General features: G+C 36.0%; 1 protein-coding gene across 2 annotated transcripts in view; it reads right to left on the bottom strand.

Annotated features, from left to right (window-relative positions):
• Positions 1–22,260, bottom strand: part of PLCB1 (phospholipase C beta 1) — an 840,557-nt gene that overhangs the window by 275,710 nt on the left and 542,587 nt on the right. For both annotated transcript variants that reach the window (XM_027840410.1, XM_027840412.1), the window contains exons 5-7: positions 21,310–21,389; positions 12,991–13,044; positions 11,148–11,223 (exon numbers count right to left, since the gene is read on the bottom strand). In XM_027840410.1, coding sequence (XP_027696211.1) covers positions 11,148–11,223; positions 12,991–13,044; positions 21,310–21,389 — 210 coding nt within the window. The remainder of the gene's footprint in view (positions 1–11,147; positions 11,224–12,990; positions 13,045–21,309; positions 21,390–22,260) is intronic.

The following is a 22,260-nucleotide window of genomic DNA, read 5'->3' on the forward strand; positions in this document are numbered from 1 at the left end:
AATAAAATATGTTCACCAAAGAACTGACGGGTACAGTAGACACACCAACAGCTACATGGAAACACTCACTCAAATTTCACTATATATAAAATTTGGCAAACTCATAATAGGTACTGTTTGATCAATTGTCAATTAAGTTTTATGAATAAGAAAAGACTTTATCACGGAATACTTCTGACCTTGATTGTTTAGGAAATAAGTAGCTAGTGTAGGAAACAGTTTTTCTAATTTATTTCACTGTTTTTCTGTGTTACCGTGCAAACCGGAAGCAGGCATTCAAGCCTTTGTTAATAGGAAGGGCAATTTTTCATAACCTTTCCTGTTTCAGGTACATGTGTTATATTTATTTTCATCTTCAAGCCAGTTTAACTGGGAAGAAAGAATTCTTTCCCCTTATATTTGTATTAGTTTTGAAATATGCATTATTTCAATGCCTAAAATTTATCATAAAGTAGTTCTTAACACATTGGCCATAAAGTCATAGCAGAATGCATAGTTCATTGTCAATTAGTAGAAGCTCAATAATTATTTGTGGAATAAATGAAATATTTAGGAACCATTTTCTCCAGATGGTATCATAGTGAATAAGAGAATAATTTTTTTCTATAGAAAAGTCTGAAGAATTTTAGTTAACTACATTAGAAACCACAAAGAAGGGACAGGTACTAAGAAACATTATGTCTTAGATAACTGAGGACCAATTTTGAAATCATGAAACCAAGAACTTAAACCAAGGATATATGGAAGATGCACTTGAGACCTTTGAATCACCTTGCTGGCCTACTTCATTATGTATAAAATGACAAAGATAACTAAAATCTTTTACTCTTTACATTTATTAAATTTTTCCATCTGATTAGGTTAAAAATCCTCATTTATCAATGTCAACCTCTCAATAATTTAGCTGATTGATTCAGAAATTACTTCACAGATAGATGACATAATTTCCAACCTTTTTTCTTCTCTGGGCATGGCCAAATGAGGTACATGGTTTATTCAATGATTTTTCTACAGTAATCTTGCTAAAGAGATTGTATATCTAGCAAGGCTATTTTTATGGATAAAACTCACTTCTTGTTTACCCTTTTGCCAATCAAGTGAAGGTTTTTAAAAGATGGAGGAGAACTAATCATGTTTGTAGGTGGCACAGATTAATAGATTGTAAAAGATTAAAGAGAGAGACAGAAAGAGACATAGACAGAGAAGGAGACAAAGGCAAGATACTGGTGATGATGGTGATGATGACGACACTGATGATATGTGGGGGGGATGATAATCTGATAGAAGAAGGGAGAGAAGGTGAGATCAAGGGTACAGACAGAGGAGCTAGCACAACGTTATCTTTTCATCACAGAAGAAAGGAGGATATTTGAAAGAGGGATGATGTGATGATACGTAAAGTAGAACAGGGAAGAGAGATCATGACAATTTACCTCTATTTTCTCATTAAAATACAAGGGATGATGCATGAGGGGCAGCTAGGTAGTGCAGTGGATAGAGTGCCAAGCCTGAAGTCAGGAAGATCTGAGTTCAAATCTAGCCTCAGACGCTAGCTGTGAGACCCTGGGCAGGTCACTTAACTTTGTTTGCTTCATTTTCTTCATCTATAAAATGAGCTGGAGAAGGATATGGCAAACCACTCCAGTATCTTGGCCAAGAAAACCCCAGTATTCTTTGGCAAGATTACTCTAGAAAAATCATTGAATAAACCAATAAAAAAAGGTTGGAAATTATATCATGTACATGACTGAAATGACTGAACAACAACAAATAAGCTTGAGGAGAAAAAAAAAAGATACTGGAGTGGTTTGCCATTTCTTTCTCCAGCTCATTTTACAGATGAAGAAAATGAAGAAAACAAGGTTAAATTACTTGCCCAGATCACACAGTTAATAAGTGTCTGAGGCCAGATTTGAATTCAGGAAGATGAATCTTCCTGTCTCCAGGTCTGGGCTCTGTCCAGTGCACCACCTCACTGTCTGGTTAAGATTAGATAAAAAAAAATTTGTAAGGGACCTAGTCAGCATGGTTGTTTAACTTCCTCCAGAATGATTAAGCAGAAGTAGAGGAGTATGATAGTGGGAATAATACTGAGTTGATACTTGGAAAGGGATGAGTGATGAAAGCATAAAGTGGGGGAAGTGATTTGGAAAGGAAGAAATAGGAGACAGAGTAGGCAGGGTATAGTACTGATGGCAAGTGGGACTGGAGGTCATAGTAAGGGCATGTGATAAGTTTAGAAGGAATAAGACAAAGGAGAAAATGGACTGATAAGAAATTACAGCCAGGCAAAGTAATTTCAGAAGTCTCGATCATAGAAGTGTAACACTTTGAGTGACAGTGAGATCAAAGATGCGACCATCCTTGTGTGTGGCTAAATTGAAGTTAAGGTGCACGTCATGGGAGTGAATGAGCCTGAAGAACTGAAAAGGCAGAATGGAATGAGGGAAAAATCAAAATATATATATTGGAGTCTTCTTGTATCAGGGTTGGTATGAAGGGAAAGACTATGGATGGTCTAGGTACTGAACTTTTTGAGAAAGGAGGGCAAATGACTTGGAGCAGGGCTTGGATTGGGTGACATATCTGGATAGAACAAATCTCAAAGGTGGGGAGGGGTTACTGAGTGATGGCAGCAGAGAGAGAATCTCACAACAGCAGCGGACAGCAAAGAGTACACCGAGTTCTCTCCTATTGTGTACCAAGGGACACGATAAAGCCAAAACCAATAGTGGAAGGGATGACCCAGGGAACAGTATCTTATATGGGAGAGTCAGGTCTCTATGAGTGCCAAAATATGAAAGGAGCAAAAGTCTAAACTAAAGGGAAATTTATTAATGACAGAATGAGGATTCAAGATGTTGGAATAAAAAGGAAGGCAGAGATGATATGGAACATAAGAGAGGTAGGAATGAGTTGGATGGAGATGGGAGAACATGAAATCATCAGAGGGGAGATAGATGGATTCAGCTTAGGCAGCCTGGAATTCTGTATCACTCAGATTAGAAAAGTAAAAGGTAAGGAGTTACTAGGTGTAGAGGATTTAATATCTTCATACTAGAGCTCACATCATCAAGAATCCTGTGACAGATAGACATGCATCAGTTCTCCTTCAAGTGTAAAGGTGCAGGTGCTGGGTTAGATCACAGAGGGGAGGTCTCAATGTCAGAAGTTTAGATACTGAGCTGAGTCTGGGAAGGTATGATAAGTGATCTGAGAGCAGGAACCTAAAGTCAAAGTTTATAAAGGGCACAGCTTTGATGGATGTAGTCCAAGCAGAATTATGGGGGATCTTGTACCTGATGAAGGACTTGAGCCAGACATTGGGGCTGCCCCAAATAGTCCCCCAAACTCCATGCAAGTCTGAAAAGTTGTTATCTTCTGGTTATTACATACTTCTTCTGGGCTTGTTCCGTGCTGGTCAAGTGGTTTCCTCTGAATACTGCTTCACTGGATATAGTTTTCAGTTATCTCAGACACTGTAGGATCATCAATATCTTCTGACAATGTCATAAAGCTACTCTCATTGGACTTTCTTTGGTGGAATCAATGCTCTACTGGATTCCACTAATCATGAAGACTGTTAAGACTAAGCTTATATTCAGTGAGCTCTGTTGGTTTTGTGGCAACCACTGGGCACATATTCACAAGAGTTGCTCTGGCAGTTGCAATGGGGCCAGTATCTGCTGGGTGTTGCTCCCTGGCTTATCTCTTCAGGGCTTCCTATTCTAATCAATAAATTTTTCCCACAGGAGGTGACAGCTGAGTTGAACCTTAAGGAAGCCTATAAATTCTAAGAGGAAAAGAAGTAGAAGAAGTGAATTCCAGTAATGGGAGATGGTCTGGGCCAGATAGAGATAGGAATGGTGTTCCATGACAGAAAGGGCAGGAAAAGCAAAAACAAAAACAACAACAACAACAAAACCTTTTATTTGATTTTGTGGAGGCACTGTGTGTCAAGTTTTCAGAAAGACTATGTGAACATGCTAAACTCACACATTCCAGCAGAGAATGGACGATGGTGATTCCTAGAGCAGGGAATGGGTGAGTACTACAGGCAGGCAGTAGGGATAGGGCAAGATAAAGAAACAGTAGAAGATGCTCAAGAAAGAATCTGTGGGTGACAGATTAGATTTGTTAACCTAATGTTAAACAATGACAATGAGTAGGCACTCTACTGTGTACATGAGACATGGAGCTATTATCAACTTTTCTATCTCTGACAAGTCTTTGAATTATGGTTTCTTGGTAAATTCAATGAATATAATCTGTTTTTAACTACTTCTTTAAATGAAGTTAAAAAATGAAGCTAAATGAGATAGTTTAAAAGTGAAATGTTAATAAGAAATATAATACTGTGTGTGGTATTGAACTACAATTTGGATGTTGTACCAAATAGGATTTTTTTCTTTGGAAGAAACATGTAATTTCAAAAGTTACAATAATTACTTTGAAATGTTCATTGATCCATGGTGAAAACAGAATATGGGAACAGGGAACACACTCTCAGTTGACCTGGAGGTGGCAGTTTAATACAACTTTCAATTTTGTAATATTAAAGTCTTTGCAGCTAAAAAAAAAAAAATGAGTTTTCCTCCCTTTAGAAAATGGAGGCCCATCAGCCTAAGTAAGATTTTTTTAAAAATGTATTAAAGTATTTGTGTACTTGGGAGAAGCAGAGAGGTTTATAGACAGCCAGGCTTAGAGTCAGGAAGATCACAGTTCAAAGCCTGCATCTGACACATACAGTGCAGGAACTTAGGGGAGATCATGTAACGCCTCAGTGGTCCAGGCCTCTCTCTAGGGCTATAAATCACAAAAGGGCTACTGGTCTGTATCTCACCATTAGTGAAAAGAATTGATATACCTGGAATTCTCCACTGTAATAAAATCATCAGTCCAGACCATTACATGCATTTCTCCCCACTCTAAAGAAATTGAAATGGATTTGTACTCATTTTCAAAAAAATTGTGTGTTCTTATACCAGTGCTACATGGAAATTCACAGGAACTACTCTAATTACTGCTCTATTAAGTTCATGTTAATGGTCCTTAAATCAAATACAGAATTGTAAAATTATACCAATCTAAAATCTAAGGAACTGGTATGGAAAAACTCCATTTTCTAAATATAGAAAAAAGTTCCAAAGACTAAAAGAAAAAAGGCAAATGCATTGGTCTTATTTACAGATGAATAGTAGGCATTTTGCCATGATAAAAAGCTACTTTTCAACAATTAAAGTAACTTTCTGGAAGGTACTTTAATCTGTGGAGGGGGGGATGGGGAGGTGTGTGACAAAAAGGCAGGGAGTGTTACCAGGAAATTTGAGGAATACACTGCTAGAATTGCTCTCACATAGACAATTTTTCAAGTATGCAAGTAAAGTATGCACAGACTAGGAAAAAAAAGAAACTCAACAGGACCCACCATACATCACTGTTAACATATCCATTTATATTGCACAATGAAAACCAGAGGAAAGCGCTTCTGGAAATAATGGCTGCAGAGATACTATCCTCCCTACAGCTTCTCCAATTTTTTTTTCTTCTGTAAAGTGCTCCAGGTCTCCCTTACTTAGCCTTATGGAATCTGTTCTGGTGACTGAAAGATGTATTCTGTCACTGTGGTGTTAGCACATATGGAAATCAAATACATGTTGCTGATGTGGATATAGAATGGTAATTTAACAATGTTGGTATTTCCTTGTTCTGGAATAGATTCTGGCTTTCACATCTTCATATGAATAAATGAGTACTAAGTAGAATTCATAAAGCTAATTATATTTGCAATGAATAAGGTCTACATTCTAAAACATAGGCTGATTTAGAAAAACAAACAAATGCTTAGGCATTGTCTTTGTTTAGAAAATTTGCATTATCTTTTAGTCACTAGAGATGCTTATTCAATTTTATAATTTTTCCAGTCCTTTAAAAGCTCATTTTGCATTGAAGGTTCCTTGAAGTGGGACTAATTAAATCACATGCCAGTAATCTGAAAAAATATTTACTTGAAATATGGAGCAGAGAGTTATATGATTTTGTTTGTCCAGATTGAATGATACATTGGAAAGAATAATGGACCAAAGAGTCACAAGACTTGGGAATGAATCCCACCTCTGACATATTACTTGTGAGACAATGGGTAACCTTCTAGACCTCAATTTCCTCATCTATAAAAAGGCTAAATGACTTTTACAGTTCCTTCTACCTCCAAATCTATGATCCTATATAATTTAGTTTTATATTGCATTAATTTGATTGACTGAGTGCTATTACTCTATTTATTCTTTTCTTTAGCTTAAAATGTTATTGTGTACAATAGCTTTGTTCAAAACATTTCACAAAATGCTATTATCCCACATATGTAGTACAGTGCCTGGCACATAGTAGGTACTTAATAAATGCTTATCAAATTTACTCCAAATCAAAAGAGAGTTCAGAATAAAAGAAATAATGAATTAATAATAACAGCATTTATATGTTGCTTTAAGGTTTACAAAGTGCTTTACAGATATTACCTCATTTTATACTCACAATAAACCTAGGAGGTAGATGTTATTATTATCTCCATTTTATAAATGAGGAAACTGAGACAGTCATAGGTTAAGTGACTTTCCCAGAGTCATGTAATGAGTGTCTGAGGAAAGATTTGAATTCATCTTCCTTACTCTAAGTTCCCTGCTCTACCCACTGGAAACCTAGCCCTATTGACTAAATTAATTAATTAAAATTAATCAGTCCTACAAATTAATTTCATTTGAAAGCTTACACATATATTTGCTGGTTGTTATCCCCATTGCCAAATATCCTTAAGGTGAATGCCCATAAATTGAAATATGTTCATATTTTTAACTTATTTATATTATGTGAAGAATACAGTATTAGACTCCCCCCATTCAGACCTTACAAGGCCTTCTGTCTCTGTTCCATCTCAATTTCCAAAGCCAAAATCATCAATTTTATTCTCCCCAAACTACACAATTTCTGAAGCCATCATCCAGTGTTCTTTAATACACAAGACATAAAACTGATAATAGAGACAGCTGATTCAGCTCCTGATAAACCAAGAAAGCAATTACTATAATCTTTAAGTACAAAATACAGCTAAGTCAATAGTTTTATTCCAATGTTTTTGAGTTAATGATAAAAAATGTAAATTGATTTTCTAATGCTCCAAAAATGTGACTATAAGGCTGTTTAAAGGAACTAGAATTTTTCCCTATTAAATCAATTTTGTCTATAAAAAACTCCATCTGTGTTGCTGAAATACTAATGTAAAAATAAGTTTAATTCTCCATCAAAAATGAGAAAGATTTCATGGGCTAAATTTAGTTCTTTCAGAAACAATAACAAAATTCCTTTTACAGCTAGAAGTGTGAAAATTCTTGTAAAATGTAAGATGAATTGTCTAGGGAGATATCTTGAGGACTCCAACAAAAGGACTCCTAGTAGTTATGAATCACCCTCTTTATCACATTGGAGCTAAGTCCAAGCATGTTTTCCCTTGGATTCTATATGTACTGGTAGTAGAGTGTATCACAGATTTTGAAGGAGGGGATATTTTGTACCAACTTTTTTTACTGCATTAACTTAGTTATTATTACCTTAAACAGAACCTTTCTAAAGCCTTTCTAAAGGTTAACTAATTGATATTAACTAATGATCAAGGGATAAAAGCATAGTAGTAGAGACTCATAAGCTACAGCAATAGAAACACACTCTAACCCTCCAGGGTTACCCATAGAAGCCTGAAGCAGTTGCCCTTGGGGGACTCCATTTGTCAGTGATAATGGGATTTGGAAGAGTAGCTTCAGAACATGTACTGCATTTATAATCATTGTAAAAGTTTTCACAATGAGGAGTACAAAAGAGTTCAGAAATTATCTCAATCAGTAAACACAATCCTTTTGCCAAAAAAAAGAGTTATGGCAACCAAATATCATGTTGATTTAGGTAACAACTCATTTGCAAAACATTACTGAGGAGGAAGAAAGTTTATTATAAGCAACCTCAAAACAAAATTGAGGAGAAAACAAGCTTAAAGTGTGATTATACTGAGAACATTGTCAATGCAGCTAAGAGGAAGACTACAAACAGATATAAAGTGAAAAACATCTGCAGGCAGTTTTTTCAAAGAGATCTCTTATAGCAACAACAGTAGAATTTGGACACCACCAGCTCTGTTTCCAGTGTACCATGCAAAGAAGTAGTAATGTTATTTAAGAAGAAAAACTCTGGAAGATCAAGTACAAAGAGAAAAACAATTGATCCAGTAAGATGTAAACCTCTTGAGGGCAGAGACATTTTTGTTTTGTTATGATATTCTTAAGACTTGGCACAGTGCCTTGAAAATAGGAGTTATTCCATAAATGCTTTCTGGATGGGATTGGAGGCTAGATGTAACATAATTTTAAAGGGGATTGCCTCTTTAAGAGACAAATGGATTGATTCTCAAGATAGGTCAAAGAAGGATTTGAGTCCAGATAGAGAATTGTTGACCCCATATTTCTACTTCCCCATCCCTTCAATGTACAATGCATACATCTAGGGTGTTGTTGATGAAAATATAAAAAGAGAAGGTAGATTTTTAAATATTATTTTATAATACTAGATCATATCTTTATAATGTCAGTTGATTTAAAGAGATAGACAATAAAGTGTTATACTTTATTCTTTACTGATTTTAAGAAAGCATTTGATTTGATACAGTAAAATGTAACATTGAAAACTCTCCTCAGGAAAGATGTCTTCTATGAATATATCCAAATCTCAGCCTTTGTGACAGAGTTAAATGACTATGATACATTTTTTACTCAATAGGTTTTATTTTGGATCTTCTAGAAACAGATACCTAATTGCATCATACTGATGCCTGGTATTTGTCAACTCTTGACACAGAAAATAGCAAAGTAAGAGATCAAGGGAGACAAAGAACTAGATAGCTTTAAAAGTTAAATAAAATTACTACCAAAAATGGAAAGAAAAAAAAAGAGAAAATGTGAGCATAAGTAGTGAATGAGGACAGAAAATTGGACTTGAGTTTTGAATAGCCCTGGGCTAGGATGACACAGTCTGCAAATACTCAACAAGTTATAGAAATAGCTGTACTTCTATTTCCCTTTCTGGTTGTGGTCATAAGAAGTGAGATATTCACTTCATTGTATAAGGAAAGTAGGAAAGAACAGAATTCTCATTAAGTAGAATAAAAGATCCTAAGTCTAGGCTTTAAGAATAGGAGTGCAACTCAGTCTTTGATCAGCACAAATCATAAAAGAGAATCCAATTGGGGTTGGGTAGCACTCTTTGGAGAGCATATATCACTAACATGAGGTATTATAGTTGAGTCAAAAGAGAATTAGTTTAGGGCTGAGGCCAGGGTTCTAGTAACAATTCTGCCAATAGTGGTGTGAATTTTTACCAACCAATTAACTTCTGTGAGATTTGATTTCCTTAACTGTCAAGTGGGGATGTTTTATCCGTCCTATTAATGCAAGGGGCTTTAATAAGAAAACATCTCTTGCCTCTGTACCTCTGGCTTGCAAAATCCCTAACTTCCTTCAAGGCTCAGATCACCTTTGACTTCCTCCAAAAAGCCTTTCTTGATTTCCCCACTGGAATCACAGAATCATAGCTCGGGATTTGGAAGAGACCTCAGAGGTCATTTATTTTAACTTCTCAATTTTACAGATGAAGGAACTGAGGCCTGGAGATGTTAAATGACTTATCCAACCTCACACATGTCACAGTAAGGCTTTGAATTCAGTTCCCTTGACTCCAAAGTCAGTGGCCTTTCTCCCGTCCCACTTTGTTATTAAGACCCTTCCACTTATAGGGCCCATTGAAATACTGAGTATTTATCTGTATACATATTAACCACCACTATCAGGAAAATGTAAGCCTTCAGAGCTGGACTTGTTTTGTTTTTGTCTTTACACCTAGCATAGGGCCTGATACATAACAGGTATTTAATAAATACTTACTGAATTAAAAATGAGGCATTTGAATTGGATTGCTTTCAGTTTTTCCTGGTTTATTTCTCACACCATGACAATCAATAATAGGACTCAAAATGACTTGGGCAACTCTCAGACCTATTCTACCGACAAATTAATTAGAACATATAATAGTTACTACCAACGATAGTATTCAAGTTCTCCCTGTTACTACTGAGTAAAAGAAATGTTTTAAATCATGGTAGCCAGGTAAAGTTACTCTTAAATGTTTTATGTTTGATAGTTAATATTTTATTCCAATATTCCAGGCAAACAATTTTTAGCAACCGAAAGTCAGAACTGAAAATGATGCTGTTGGTTTGTTTCTCTCACTTAGGGTTATTGTATAAGTCTATGTTAACAAATCTTCAATGGAAGGAGAAAGCAGGTTAAGGAAGAGACTAACTTTTCTCTGTTTATGAAATGGTAATTGGCCTAATATGTAAACATATTCAAATTTCTATTGTTAGATAGGATTTAGAGTAGAAACACATAAAAATGAAAAAAATGAAGCATACATGTTTCCATTTGGAAAACACGCTATCAACTTCAATTTTAAAGGAATGTTTGTTGTTGTTGTTGAGTCATTTTAGTCATGTCTGAGTCTTTGTGACACCATTTGGGGTTTTCTTGGCAAAGGTACTAGAGTGTTTTGACATTTCCTTCTCCAGCTCATTTTAGAGATAAGGAACTGAGGTCAACAGGGAAAGAGACTTGCCCAGGGTTCACATAGCTAGTAATGTCTGAGGCCAAATTTGAACACATGTAGATGAGTCTTTCTGTTTCCAAGGCCAGTGCTCTATCCATCTAGCTGCCCAAAGGAATGTTACAAATATCATGTTTATATATTCATGTGTTCAGAATAAAGCAAGAAAAATTTACTCTTAAGGAATGTTATAAATATCATATTTATATATCCACACATATCTGGAGTAGAAATCAAGAAAAAAGTGTTTGAGTAAATACAACAGTCTCACAAATTGCACACACATAACTAATAATGCCATTGTTGTCTCTCAGGTTAAAAAGTAAGCAAACACTTTAAAAATCACCAGGTTATAAATATATTTTGGTGGAAAGTTACAAGTAACATTTCAGTTTAGGTTGTTTAAAGAGATGTTAGATATGCTATTCTTAGGTTGGCCATATGCTTACCCTTGAAGATGGAAGGCTACAAGCTTCTAAAGCAGTTTCAACTCGTTTTCGGTCTGCTGAAAACAAGCGATAGATGCTGTGAAATGAAAAAAAAAAGAAAAGAATTGACTAAAAGTTATATTATATTGTCGTATCCTTAATTCCATGGAAATGATTCAAAGTGAAAATGTTTTAGTAACTCAAACACTATTTGTTATATTAAAAAAAACCCACAAATTTATAATAGAAGCAATATGACATCCTGGCTTCAGGGCCTAACTCTGACACATACTAGCTATGAGATCCTGTGCAAGTCATTTAACTTCTCAGTGATCTAGGTAGCTCTCTAAGACTAAGTTACAGGGAGGGCACTGGCCTTTATTGGTAGAGAGAGTTCTTTCCTGGCAACTTCTTATAATGAAATAATAGGCCCAGTCTTTCTCTCTATCCCTATCTTAAAAACAAAACAAAACAAAATAAAATTTGTGTTCACATCTGTGACCTCTGTACTGAATGAAAAGGATTGTGTTTGATTCAATTATTCTGTCCAATGTCTAAAACAGACATTGCATCTCTGGAACATAATCCGTACTATGACATGATGGATTTACTTTAAAGTTTTCAAAGTGCTTATAAATATTGTCTCATTTGATCCTCACAACAACCCTATGAGGCAAGTGCTATTATACCTATTTTACAAATGAGGAAACCTTTGAGGCAGAGAGAGGTTAAGTGACTTGCCCAGGATTACAAAGCTCGTAAGTGTCTGCGGGTGGAACTGAATTTAAGTCTTCCTCATGGTAGGTCCAGCACTCTGTCCATTGTACTACCTAGCAGCCTCTTCCATTGAAAAATTGATTTAAAGGAAGGGACACCAAAAGTGAGAATTTGAAACCATGGAATTGTTTTTTTCTCCCCATATAAACTCTTTCTAGGTGAAAAGATTTTGAGATCTCTCAAATCTGGGAAGAGTTATCCAATGAAGTTAAGGAGTAATATCTGAAAACTTTAATTACATACAGAAAACTGCTACCCCTCACCTGTTGCTTTGGAGAAACCACCAAGGGAAAAGGAGAAGAAGAAAGAAAGATCATGGTCCAAAGAGGAGGACAGGTTAAAGATAAGGTTCTTTCTACTACACAATGGATTCTTTACTTTTTTGAGTGTGCCATGGACCCTTTTTGCAGTCTGGGGTAGTCTATGCATACTTTCATAGAATAGTATTGTTAAACACATGAAGTATAATATATAGTCTTACAAGGAAGCCAATTAAACTGAAAACAGTATCAACCAATTATGATACATTATATAAAATATACACACACATATATATATATCTATATGAAATACATAATACACAGTATGTATATACAGACAATTCTCAGTTGCATTTAAATATATTTATATCTATGTCTATCTACCTACATTTTTTTTCAGGGACCCTGGATTAAGAACCCTTGTGCCATACCATGTTACCTACTACAGTGTAACACTAAATTCTTATTTAGTCATTTATTTTTACTCAGCCGCTTATGAACCTAGGTTGGTATTCTGAAAGGGGTGTGTGTGTGTGTGTGTGTGTGTGTGTGTGTGTGTGTGTGTGTATGAAGCTCTTGAAGCTCCTGATAAAGATGTCATTAAAAAATGGCTATACCAGAAAAACCAATCTAACAATGATTTCTAATCTGATCTCTTTTATTAGCGGGCTGGGTGACCTGGGTCAAATCACAGAATTTCCTTCTTCTTCAGTTTCCTCATCTATAAAATTAGGTAATGTCAATATGATGTCAACTCAAGCCAATTAAAAGTGTTTTTTTTTTTTTAACAAATAGCAATAACAGCAGTACCTAGTAATGGAACTTACTTTTTGAGAGGAATTCGTCCTTCAGGAGTAACTTGTAGCTTGAGTTTGGTATAACTGTTGGGGAAAGAGAAAAACAAAGTTCTTCTTTATTCATAGGACTTACAAGAAAATAAAAGTGAAACTTTACTAATCAATACATTTATATATCCTACTGTTCTTTAGCCTTTTTTGGGAGAATATTACCACTATTTCAGATAACTGAATCAATAGCTGAGCAAGGAAAATAACTGAGATTATGAAATTGCCGTTTTAATAAAATCTCTTAAATACTGAAAAAAAAACAAGTCCTTTGGGAGAGTCTGCAAGTCACTGTAATTCATCATTTGTCTGTTTTGGCCCTGAACAATAATTATATAGATTGAGAAGTAAGGAAATCAAAAGAAAGTTCGACTAGAACTTAGAACATGCTCCATATGGTTGATTTAATAGAATTTAAAATGGCTACAATATAAAAGAGATGAATTCTTCAATATTCTCAATATAGCATTATCAGAAGAATATATGGATTAAACAGATGTGTTGTTGTTCCAGAAAGCAATTTGAAATAATTAAAAGCAGTGTAATTTCCCAAATGTAACCAATTCCTCTACTTGATTCTGGGCCCAACTTCTTATACATCCATTGTTTCTGTTCCAGATCTACATACAGGCTGTCTAACCCATAGGATTGCCTATTGAACTGCAAATTACAGCCTAGATCAGGGGTGGGTAACCTGAGGCCTCAAGGCCACATGTGGCCTTCTAGGTCCTTGGGTGTGGCCTTTTGACTGAGTCCAAGTTTTACAAAACAAATCCTTTTATTAAAGGGATTTGTTCTGTGCAGTTTGGATTCAGTCAAAGGACCACACTTGAGGACCTAGAAAGGCACATGTGACTTCTAGGCTACAGGTTCCCCAACACTGGAGATAATAGGCATGTTTCATCCATTCAGTTTTTCTTGACTGTTAGGCATATCTCTTTTGAATAACCACAGATCTCATTGAGGACATCTTTCATCACATTTGGACTTGATACTATTAGGACAATATCACATTTAAACAGGGCCTTTGGAAGACCTAGCTAACCATCTATCTGTTGACAAGAATTTTCAACCTGAGGCCCATGAACCATACATACACATGTACATATGAATATATGTACATATGTATGTATATGTATGCATGTATGCATGTATATGAGTGTGTATATATATATATATACACACACATATGTATTTCAACAGAATTCTTTTTGCATCCTTCTATGTATTTGAAAACATGTTTTCTGAGAAGTCAATAGACTATACTGGATATCCAAAGAGGTCCATGACACAAAAAAGATTAAAAATTGATATTTAGTGAACTCTTTTATATCTTTTCTCCATAATTACAATCATAGTGGCATATAATATTGACAAGCTACAAACTTTAATGCACCATAAAAATGCTAGCAATTGTTATTTGTCACTTGGTGAGGATAATAATCATAGAGTCACTGAATAAAATTATCCTTATGGTGACATTGGTGACATTTACTAAGGAATACTTTATGATCGTATTATATACATGAGAAATTCCTTGTTGGGTGAATCTTTAAGGTTGAATTGTGCTGTACTGGATCAAACATTTTTCTTTCTTTTTTTTTTTTGGTAATCAAAAAATTGAGGTCACAAAGCTTGTATTCTCTGTACCTTTCAGCTAATTATAAGACTATAAAGATGTGGTCTACTATGGAAAATCACTTGCAAATTATTGACTTTTTATTTTTCATATTTTCATGGTGGACACCCTTAAGATATGTGCAAATAAAAGAGAAAAATGTTATTGAATTGCTCTCAGTTACCTTTTTTGCAGGACTGGTGTCTGTCATTCTTTTTTTATTCGGATTTTTGTATCTCCTGTTACTTAATATAGTTTGTACAATATTTCCTCAATGACTTCAAGATTGTATCACATTCATCTTTGATTTCCTATGTGCTAGTCCAGCTGTTTTCCCCAACTTTATCTTCCTAACTGCAATTTCTATTTCTTTATATAGCAAATCAGGTGCTAAGATGTTTAAGTCCAAATATAACACTTTCTCAGTGATGACAAAAATACATCAAAATAAAATATTGACAAATCTGCACCATTTTATATTTACTTATCCTTTTGCTAGTTTCATTCATGAAATGTCCTTGCAATGATATTCATTTGGGTATGAATGCCAAATGCCAACCTTTCTGGGGACTTGTTTTTGCTTTCATTTCTTATTGCTAATTTTATAAGGTGACATTGCTTATAATTTCCGGGCATTTTCCTCCATCGTATTCTATAAATGTGATTGGTAACACAGGATACAAAAGCAATTTGCATTCAAAACTGGTGTTGCCCTTGACTCCGTATTTCACTAATACAAAGAATTCAAGTGTTTGGTGATGTGATAGGTGCATGAAAGCCCAATCCTTATAGCATGGTCAAATCTAACCTTCCCAGTGGGTTATATATAGCTTGTGTAATATGTCCTGTCTGGTTCCAATCTAAAACATGGAGATTTGTTGAGCCTGCTTCTCACACATGTAAGGCTCCCTTCCTCCTCTTTTGAGTATGAGCAGTTATCCTTTGACTTTTTCTTCTTGGCACATACTGTAGTAATAAAAAGAAAAATCTTTTAATTGCCTGTTGAGCTAGAACTGAGAGTGCATATAAAAGGTTTGAGTTGAAAATCTCAGTCTCTTCCCTGGAAGCCCTGAAGTGATAAATATTGTGAACCACTGGATGAGGGAGGAAAAAAATGCCCTATCTCCTACCTAGCTACCATGTGGCCTTAGGGACATGGCAACTCTGTTTCTGTTGTGTTTCTTCTTTTATGATCTTAGGTGTATGAGGATTCTGAGATGAAATGGCTTAGGTTATGATTTCCTGAGTGTCAAAAGGTCAGTAAGGCCATTAGCTATCACCTCAGTAACCAGAATAGCAGAGACCCCTGCAGTTACTAGCAGCAGTAGCTTAGTTGAATGAGGAGTCCCCCACTACACATCCCCCCACAGCTGCTGAGCTACCTTCTTGACTCAGTCCAGCAGTGGATTAACCTAGCAGCCAAGAAAACACATTCTAGAAGAAGCCAGCCCAGTTGAGCAAGGGAAAACTCATCATCTATTGTGAAGCTATGCCCCAAAGTAGGGACTCTGTGAAGGGAGAAAAGGATACTCAGTGTCAGGAATCATAAGGTATCACATGGCCCCACTTGTCTATTACTACCTTGTGTGTTAAGTTTGAGCTTACTCATCCCTGGGACTGAGAATGTGAGAGTGCAGTCTTAAATTAGGGTGGTTAAGGTTATGCAACTTCTGTTCTTACTCTACCTTCTCAGTAAATTATTTTTTTTTGGTAAAAGTAAATTGATATTAATTGATATGGAGGAAATATCATTTGGTTAACTGATGCTGGTGAAAGCACCCAGGATGAAGCCTCAAGAGAGATCATATTATAAACCCCAACCTGAGGGGGTTGTCACGTACAGAGATGGAGGTGCTATATTCACAAATCCCAATTTTGAGCTTTTTGGCCTCTGTCTTACATTAAGTGCCTTGTGTAAGTTAAAGAGAAAGTGGTGCCCGTACAAGTTCAACATCTTAGCCTTTTTTTCATTTTCCATCTTTGAGCAATGTTGATTCATTTGAATAGATCACATTTAAATTCTTACAATCATTTGAAGGGTCTAGGTAATGCTGAATTTGACCTGTGCTCTCATTAATCAGTAGTCTGACCACAAACAGACATCTAATTCTGCTTTGACCTCCACATTAATCACTCATTTCCTATCAAGGTATTTGTGATGTTTGGTGCTCACCATTTTCAGTGCCTTCTAATTCTTCTGGAAGAAAATATTCATGATATGTAGCTGTGGGGCTTCTATGCAGTCTACAAGCTTTTGACCTTCTTTTCTCAAACCAGAGCAATGTTTTTCAAAATATTCTCCTTATTACCTCCTATATCTGACTGATACTGAAAAAGATGCTGGTACATAAGCTGTATGTTTTTATGTATGTTCATCATGAAGCCTGAAAAATGAGATGTCCCATGAAATAGTGTTTCTTATTGCCTTTGAGTGTATAAGGAAATAAACTTCAATAAGTCAAAAAGTTTTTTTTTTTCTTCTTCCCTCTCAGAGCTCATGCTTTGCTTAATTACTTCCGTAAATTCCAGGTCATCTCCACAACACAATGGGTATATGGGTAGGAATTTTTGAAGAGAAAAACACATATTGCCCAGATTATGATATATAGTTGGATGAGGGCAGCCAGTTAACACAGTCCATGAGTATAGTAATGGTTAAAGAAAAATATGTGTTTATGTATACGTATATCCATATCCACATCTATGTCCGTCTATCTATATCTTGATGTCTATCTTACCTCTTTTTTCTATCTCTATCTAAATCTATATCTATCTTGGACAAACACTGCAGATCAATAATAAGCTAGGATAGATCAATAATAGCTTAGGTTATACACAGTGTAGTGGAAAAGTGCTCCATTGGAAGTAAGATGTTCTGAATCTGAATCTCAACTCTACTGCTTACCAATTGGTGTGACCTTAATCAAGTCACTTCCCTGCCTGGGTCTCAGCATTCCCATATGGAAAATAAGAGAGCTGGTTTAGATGACCTCTAAAATTCCTTTCAGCTGTAAATCTATAATACCTGAGGTATAAGAAGAAAATGGGAAGAGGATATTGGGTCGGATCATATTCGGGAAATGGCATCACACTTATGACAGTTGACTATTGGCTGTTTCCTCAATCCCACAAATCAATCTTTGGTTTATACCAAATACCAATACCAATATACAGGACTAATATATGGCTATGACTCATGGAATACAATGGCCTTGAATGAATAAAAATTGAAGTTGTCCCAAAGGAAAGTAGAAATATCACAGTATGTACTAGTGAAAAGAATTCTGGTTTTGAAGTTCATGGACCTGGGTTCGAGCCCTGATTCTGATAAATGATAGCTGTGAGACCATGGATAAGTAACAACATCCTTGAGTCTCAGTTTCCTCATCTGTGTGTGTGTATACATATATGTGTATATATACATATATGTATATATGTGCATATATACATATATAAATACACATACACACAACACATATACACATATGTGTATATTATATTTGTATGTATTATGTATGTATGCATATATTTGAGGATTCAGATGCAAGAAAATGGAAGGGCTAATTTGGTTAAAAGATGTCACTCACCTGAAGGATGAGTGACAAGGCCTGGGAGTTGTTAGGGTGTATTGGCAAGTAAGACAGCAATGACTGGGCACAAAGTTAGGGCAGATGGCAAGGTCTAGTGGTCCTTCATCTTACTGGAAGGATTATTGTTGGTGACTCCTCACCTATAAATTGTGTGAGTGACCCCCCCCCACCCGCATAAGATAAGGGAGGTCTGGAGGGGCCTGGCCCACCACTTTGGGGAAGAAGGAAGAAGACTTGAGGGTTAGAATAAAGTGAGGCTTTGAGTTCCTTCCTGTAGTGATAGGGATGTGGGAGAGTTAATGTCTAACTAGGCAGGGGTTGGGGAAGGGAACATTAGAAAGAAGATTGTGGGGAAGGTTTCCCATAGAATCTGCTCCTTCTGTGCCCTCTGTGTGGAATCTGGTCCATCAGAGAGGCTGGGGCAGGGGAGGAGGGAAAGAAACGTAAAAGAATTATACACTATAAGGAGGCATTACCCAAAGGCCTACCATACTGATGAGATAATTGATTCATTTATATATCTATGCATTGTATGTAAGACAAACATGTTAAAAAAGTTTTATCCTCTGGGCCCACACTCAAGTGCAAATTAGAAGCAGCCTTAGGGCCTTTTCTTCTCCATTTCTCCTTAAAAAGAAAATGAATTGGTGAAATTTAGATAATTTATGTCTGTTGCTGAACATTTCTACTAGTTGGTCCTCTTTCTTAGCTACAAGTACTTCCTCTACTAGAGGAAGATGTAGTATCAATTTAGTAGCCTATACTTTGGTCCTTAGCAAGCTCTTCAGGGTCATGAATGACAATCTATCACACGTGTAGCATTAAAGCAAAGGTTGTCTGGCATCTGCAAACCATGCAAATATATATATATATATATATATGTATGTATGTATGTATGTATGTATGTATGTATGTATATATACACACACACACACATATATATATGTATATGTATACACATACACTTTACTTTGCTACATTACTTAAGTCTATAACCCATTCATTCTTTGATCTGAATGCAGTAAGTTTTGGATAGCTTGGAGAGGAAATGCCCTCACTTGTTATGATGAAAGGAATTATTTGAAAATTACATGGCCTGGTTCTAAACAACTGGATGCCTTTAATTATTATAAGATTTAAGACAGTGGAAAAACTTGCTGTCAAAACCAATGCCTGCTTGAGTAGGTCTGATAATGCAAGAGAGCCCAAGGGGTTATCAATTAATGAAACTCAAGTTGATTTATAGGCCTTCAGGCCTCCATCATAAAGTAATTTAACACTGACCATGGGTAGAGGGGGGCCAGGAAGTAGGACTGGATATAGGACTGGATGTCCTAACTTTAGGGTATCCTAGAAATCTTGCATCTGGGTTTGTTGTATGCCTGAGCTTTTCCTAAAATTAATATTAAATATGAGCCTTTTCATAAAAAAAGCAAGTGAACTGGTTCAAGTAACAATGCACAATCTTTTTACCTCCCTTGAAAGTATGTAGTATTTGTAGACCAATGAATCTTCATTCACAAAACAAATCTCAGTTATTCATACTACTGTCTTATTCACCTTTGTACCTTCTACTCTCTCAGAGTTAAAGATATTTTTTTGATATATGACTAATGACCTTAAGCTTACTGTCTATTTGGAAAGACAGGATTAGCCCATATTAAAACAATTAAAGAATACATGAGTGATAAACTGTGCAGTACTTATAAGTTATAAGAGGAATTCAGAGAAGGAAGTAATCAATGTGGGGGTAGAGAAGTAGGGAAAGGTTTAAAGGAGATTTTCTGGAGCTGAGCCTTGAAGGACTGGGAGGTTTGGAAAAATAGAAGAGGAAGAGGAAGTATACTATATATAGCCCAATATACAAGCCCATGATAACGAATTAATGGACTGTCCAGATTCCAACATGGCTACAAGGCCATGGAATCCACACGGAATCTAAATGTATTCCAACATGGCCACAACTCAAAAGTAAATACCACCAGCCTTCATTTGCCTTGACCAAATAGACAGTGACAAAGTAATTTCTTAATTTTTTTTCTACTCCTTCCCTTCTCCTTCTTTTATCTAGTTAAAGTGTTCTTTCTTCCTACTGTCTATCTCTTCCTATGGCACGTTTCTTGTGAACTTTTGTTTTCATTGTTGCAAAGATTAGAATCATTGCATTGATCTGGGGACAACAGTAACTTCACTGAGGCTCCCTACCAGAACTTTAAAATGCCAGAAAAACAAATAGCACATGTTGTTCATTTTCCTTCCTGGACTAATAATTAGGATATATACATGAATTTATGTATATAAACAGGAAGCTAGGTGGCACAGTGAATAAAGTGTTAGGCCTGGAGTCAGGGAGACCTAAGTTCAAATACGGCCTCAGATGTTTACTAACTGTGAGGCCCTGGACATACTACTTAACCTTTGTTTGCCTTAGTTTCCTCAATTGTAAAATGGGGATGATAATAATAGTACCTACCTTCCATGGTTGTTGTGAGGATCAAATGAGATATTTGTAAAGTGCCTAGCACAGCGCCTGGCACATAGTAGGTGTTTAACAAATGCCTGTGTCCATCCTTCTCCATGGAGGTGGGAGAGTCTATGATTTCATTGGTACAGCATTTAGAAATTAAGATCTTGCCTGTACAGCCAGTATATGTCAGGGGTAAAACATGAACCCAGGTCACCCTGACTCAGAGGCCAGTCTTCTACTCACTATTCCACACATCCTTTCTAATAATAGTCATAACATTTGCAAATGCAGAAGGAGAGTAAGATAAAGCATTCTTTGTTTTTAATCCTGGGAGCTGATTCCAGGACTCGGAAGTTTTTCTTCCCCCTACTGTGTGCAGTGGAATTAACACATGGGCATGCAAGCATGTTGCTCATCAATAACTCTAAAAGACAGTTTCCTGAAAGGATTTGTGTTTCTTGGCAATTTTCCATGATCGTATAGAAGCACACAACCCTAGAGGAAAATCCGTGTTTATAGCTACGAAAAAGTTAGCAATCACATAAACAAAAGGCTAACAAAGGGGAAAGGAAACTGACTCAGAAAGAGAAGTAACACCCTTACCAATAAATATTTGAGCTACTTACGCTTTTTCCAGAAATGCGTCCCTAGACATGTTTTGTGCCAGCAGATTTGTTGCCAAACTGAAAACCTCATCTGTCCATTCCTAAAGAGATGTAAGTTAGACTTTTGTTAGCTCAGATAAAGCACTGTCTTAAGAGGTTGCTTTTTATGTTTATTTACAAGAAGACAAATGGATTCAATATGAGTTTCTGTTGCTTGTAAGAAATGCATAGTTCACGTAGATTCCCCACCTCCTATCCCAGCTTTACTACTATTCCTTTCCCTAGGAATAAAATATTTTTTAAAACTTGTTTTCTGGTTTGCTAGAGGTTTAATGTGTGTTTTGAATGTAGTTATATGTATATGCGTGCATGTGTGTATATACATGTTGTTTAGTCATTTCAGTCGTGTCTGACTCTTCTTGACCCCATTTGAGGTTTTCTTGGCAAAGATATTAGAGTGGTTCATCATTTCCTTCTCCAGCTCACTTTACAGATGAGGAAACTGAGGCAAACAGAGTTAAGTGACTTTCCCAGGGTCACAGAACTAGGAAATATCTGAGGCCAGATTTGAACTCAGGAAGATGAATCTTTCTGACTTCAGACCTGCCACTCTATCCACTGTGCCACCTAGCTGCCCTGTATGTATAAATACATATGTCTAAATTTACTACAGAATTTTTTAAGTGAGGAATTTCAATAAAATTACATGGTATAGTGGATAGAAGTGTTACATGGTATAGTGGATAGAAGGCCTGCCCAGGAACCAACAACGTACAAGTTTAAGTCTTCATTTTTTATTTACACTGGGAGACAGACAAGACATTTAACCTCTTAGTACTCCAGGTAACTCTTAAAGATTATAGATGGAGTACTTTACATAGATAAAACCAAAGGCCCTGCCCAGTCCACAACAAAAAACAAGCATATGTGGTTCACTGATTTCCAAGACAGCTTCAAACACAATTCTCAAGC

Source organism: Vombatus ursinus, unplaced genomic scaffold (genome assembly GCF_900497805.2).
Source record: "Vombatus ursinus unplaced genomic scaffold, bare-nosed wombat genome assembly UNPS02014841.1, whole genome shotgun sequence".
Classification (NCBI taxonomy): Eukaryota; Metazoa; Chordata; class Mammalia; order Diprotodontia; family Vombatidae; genus Vombatus; species Vombatus ursinus.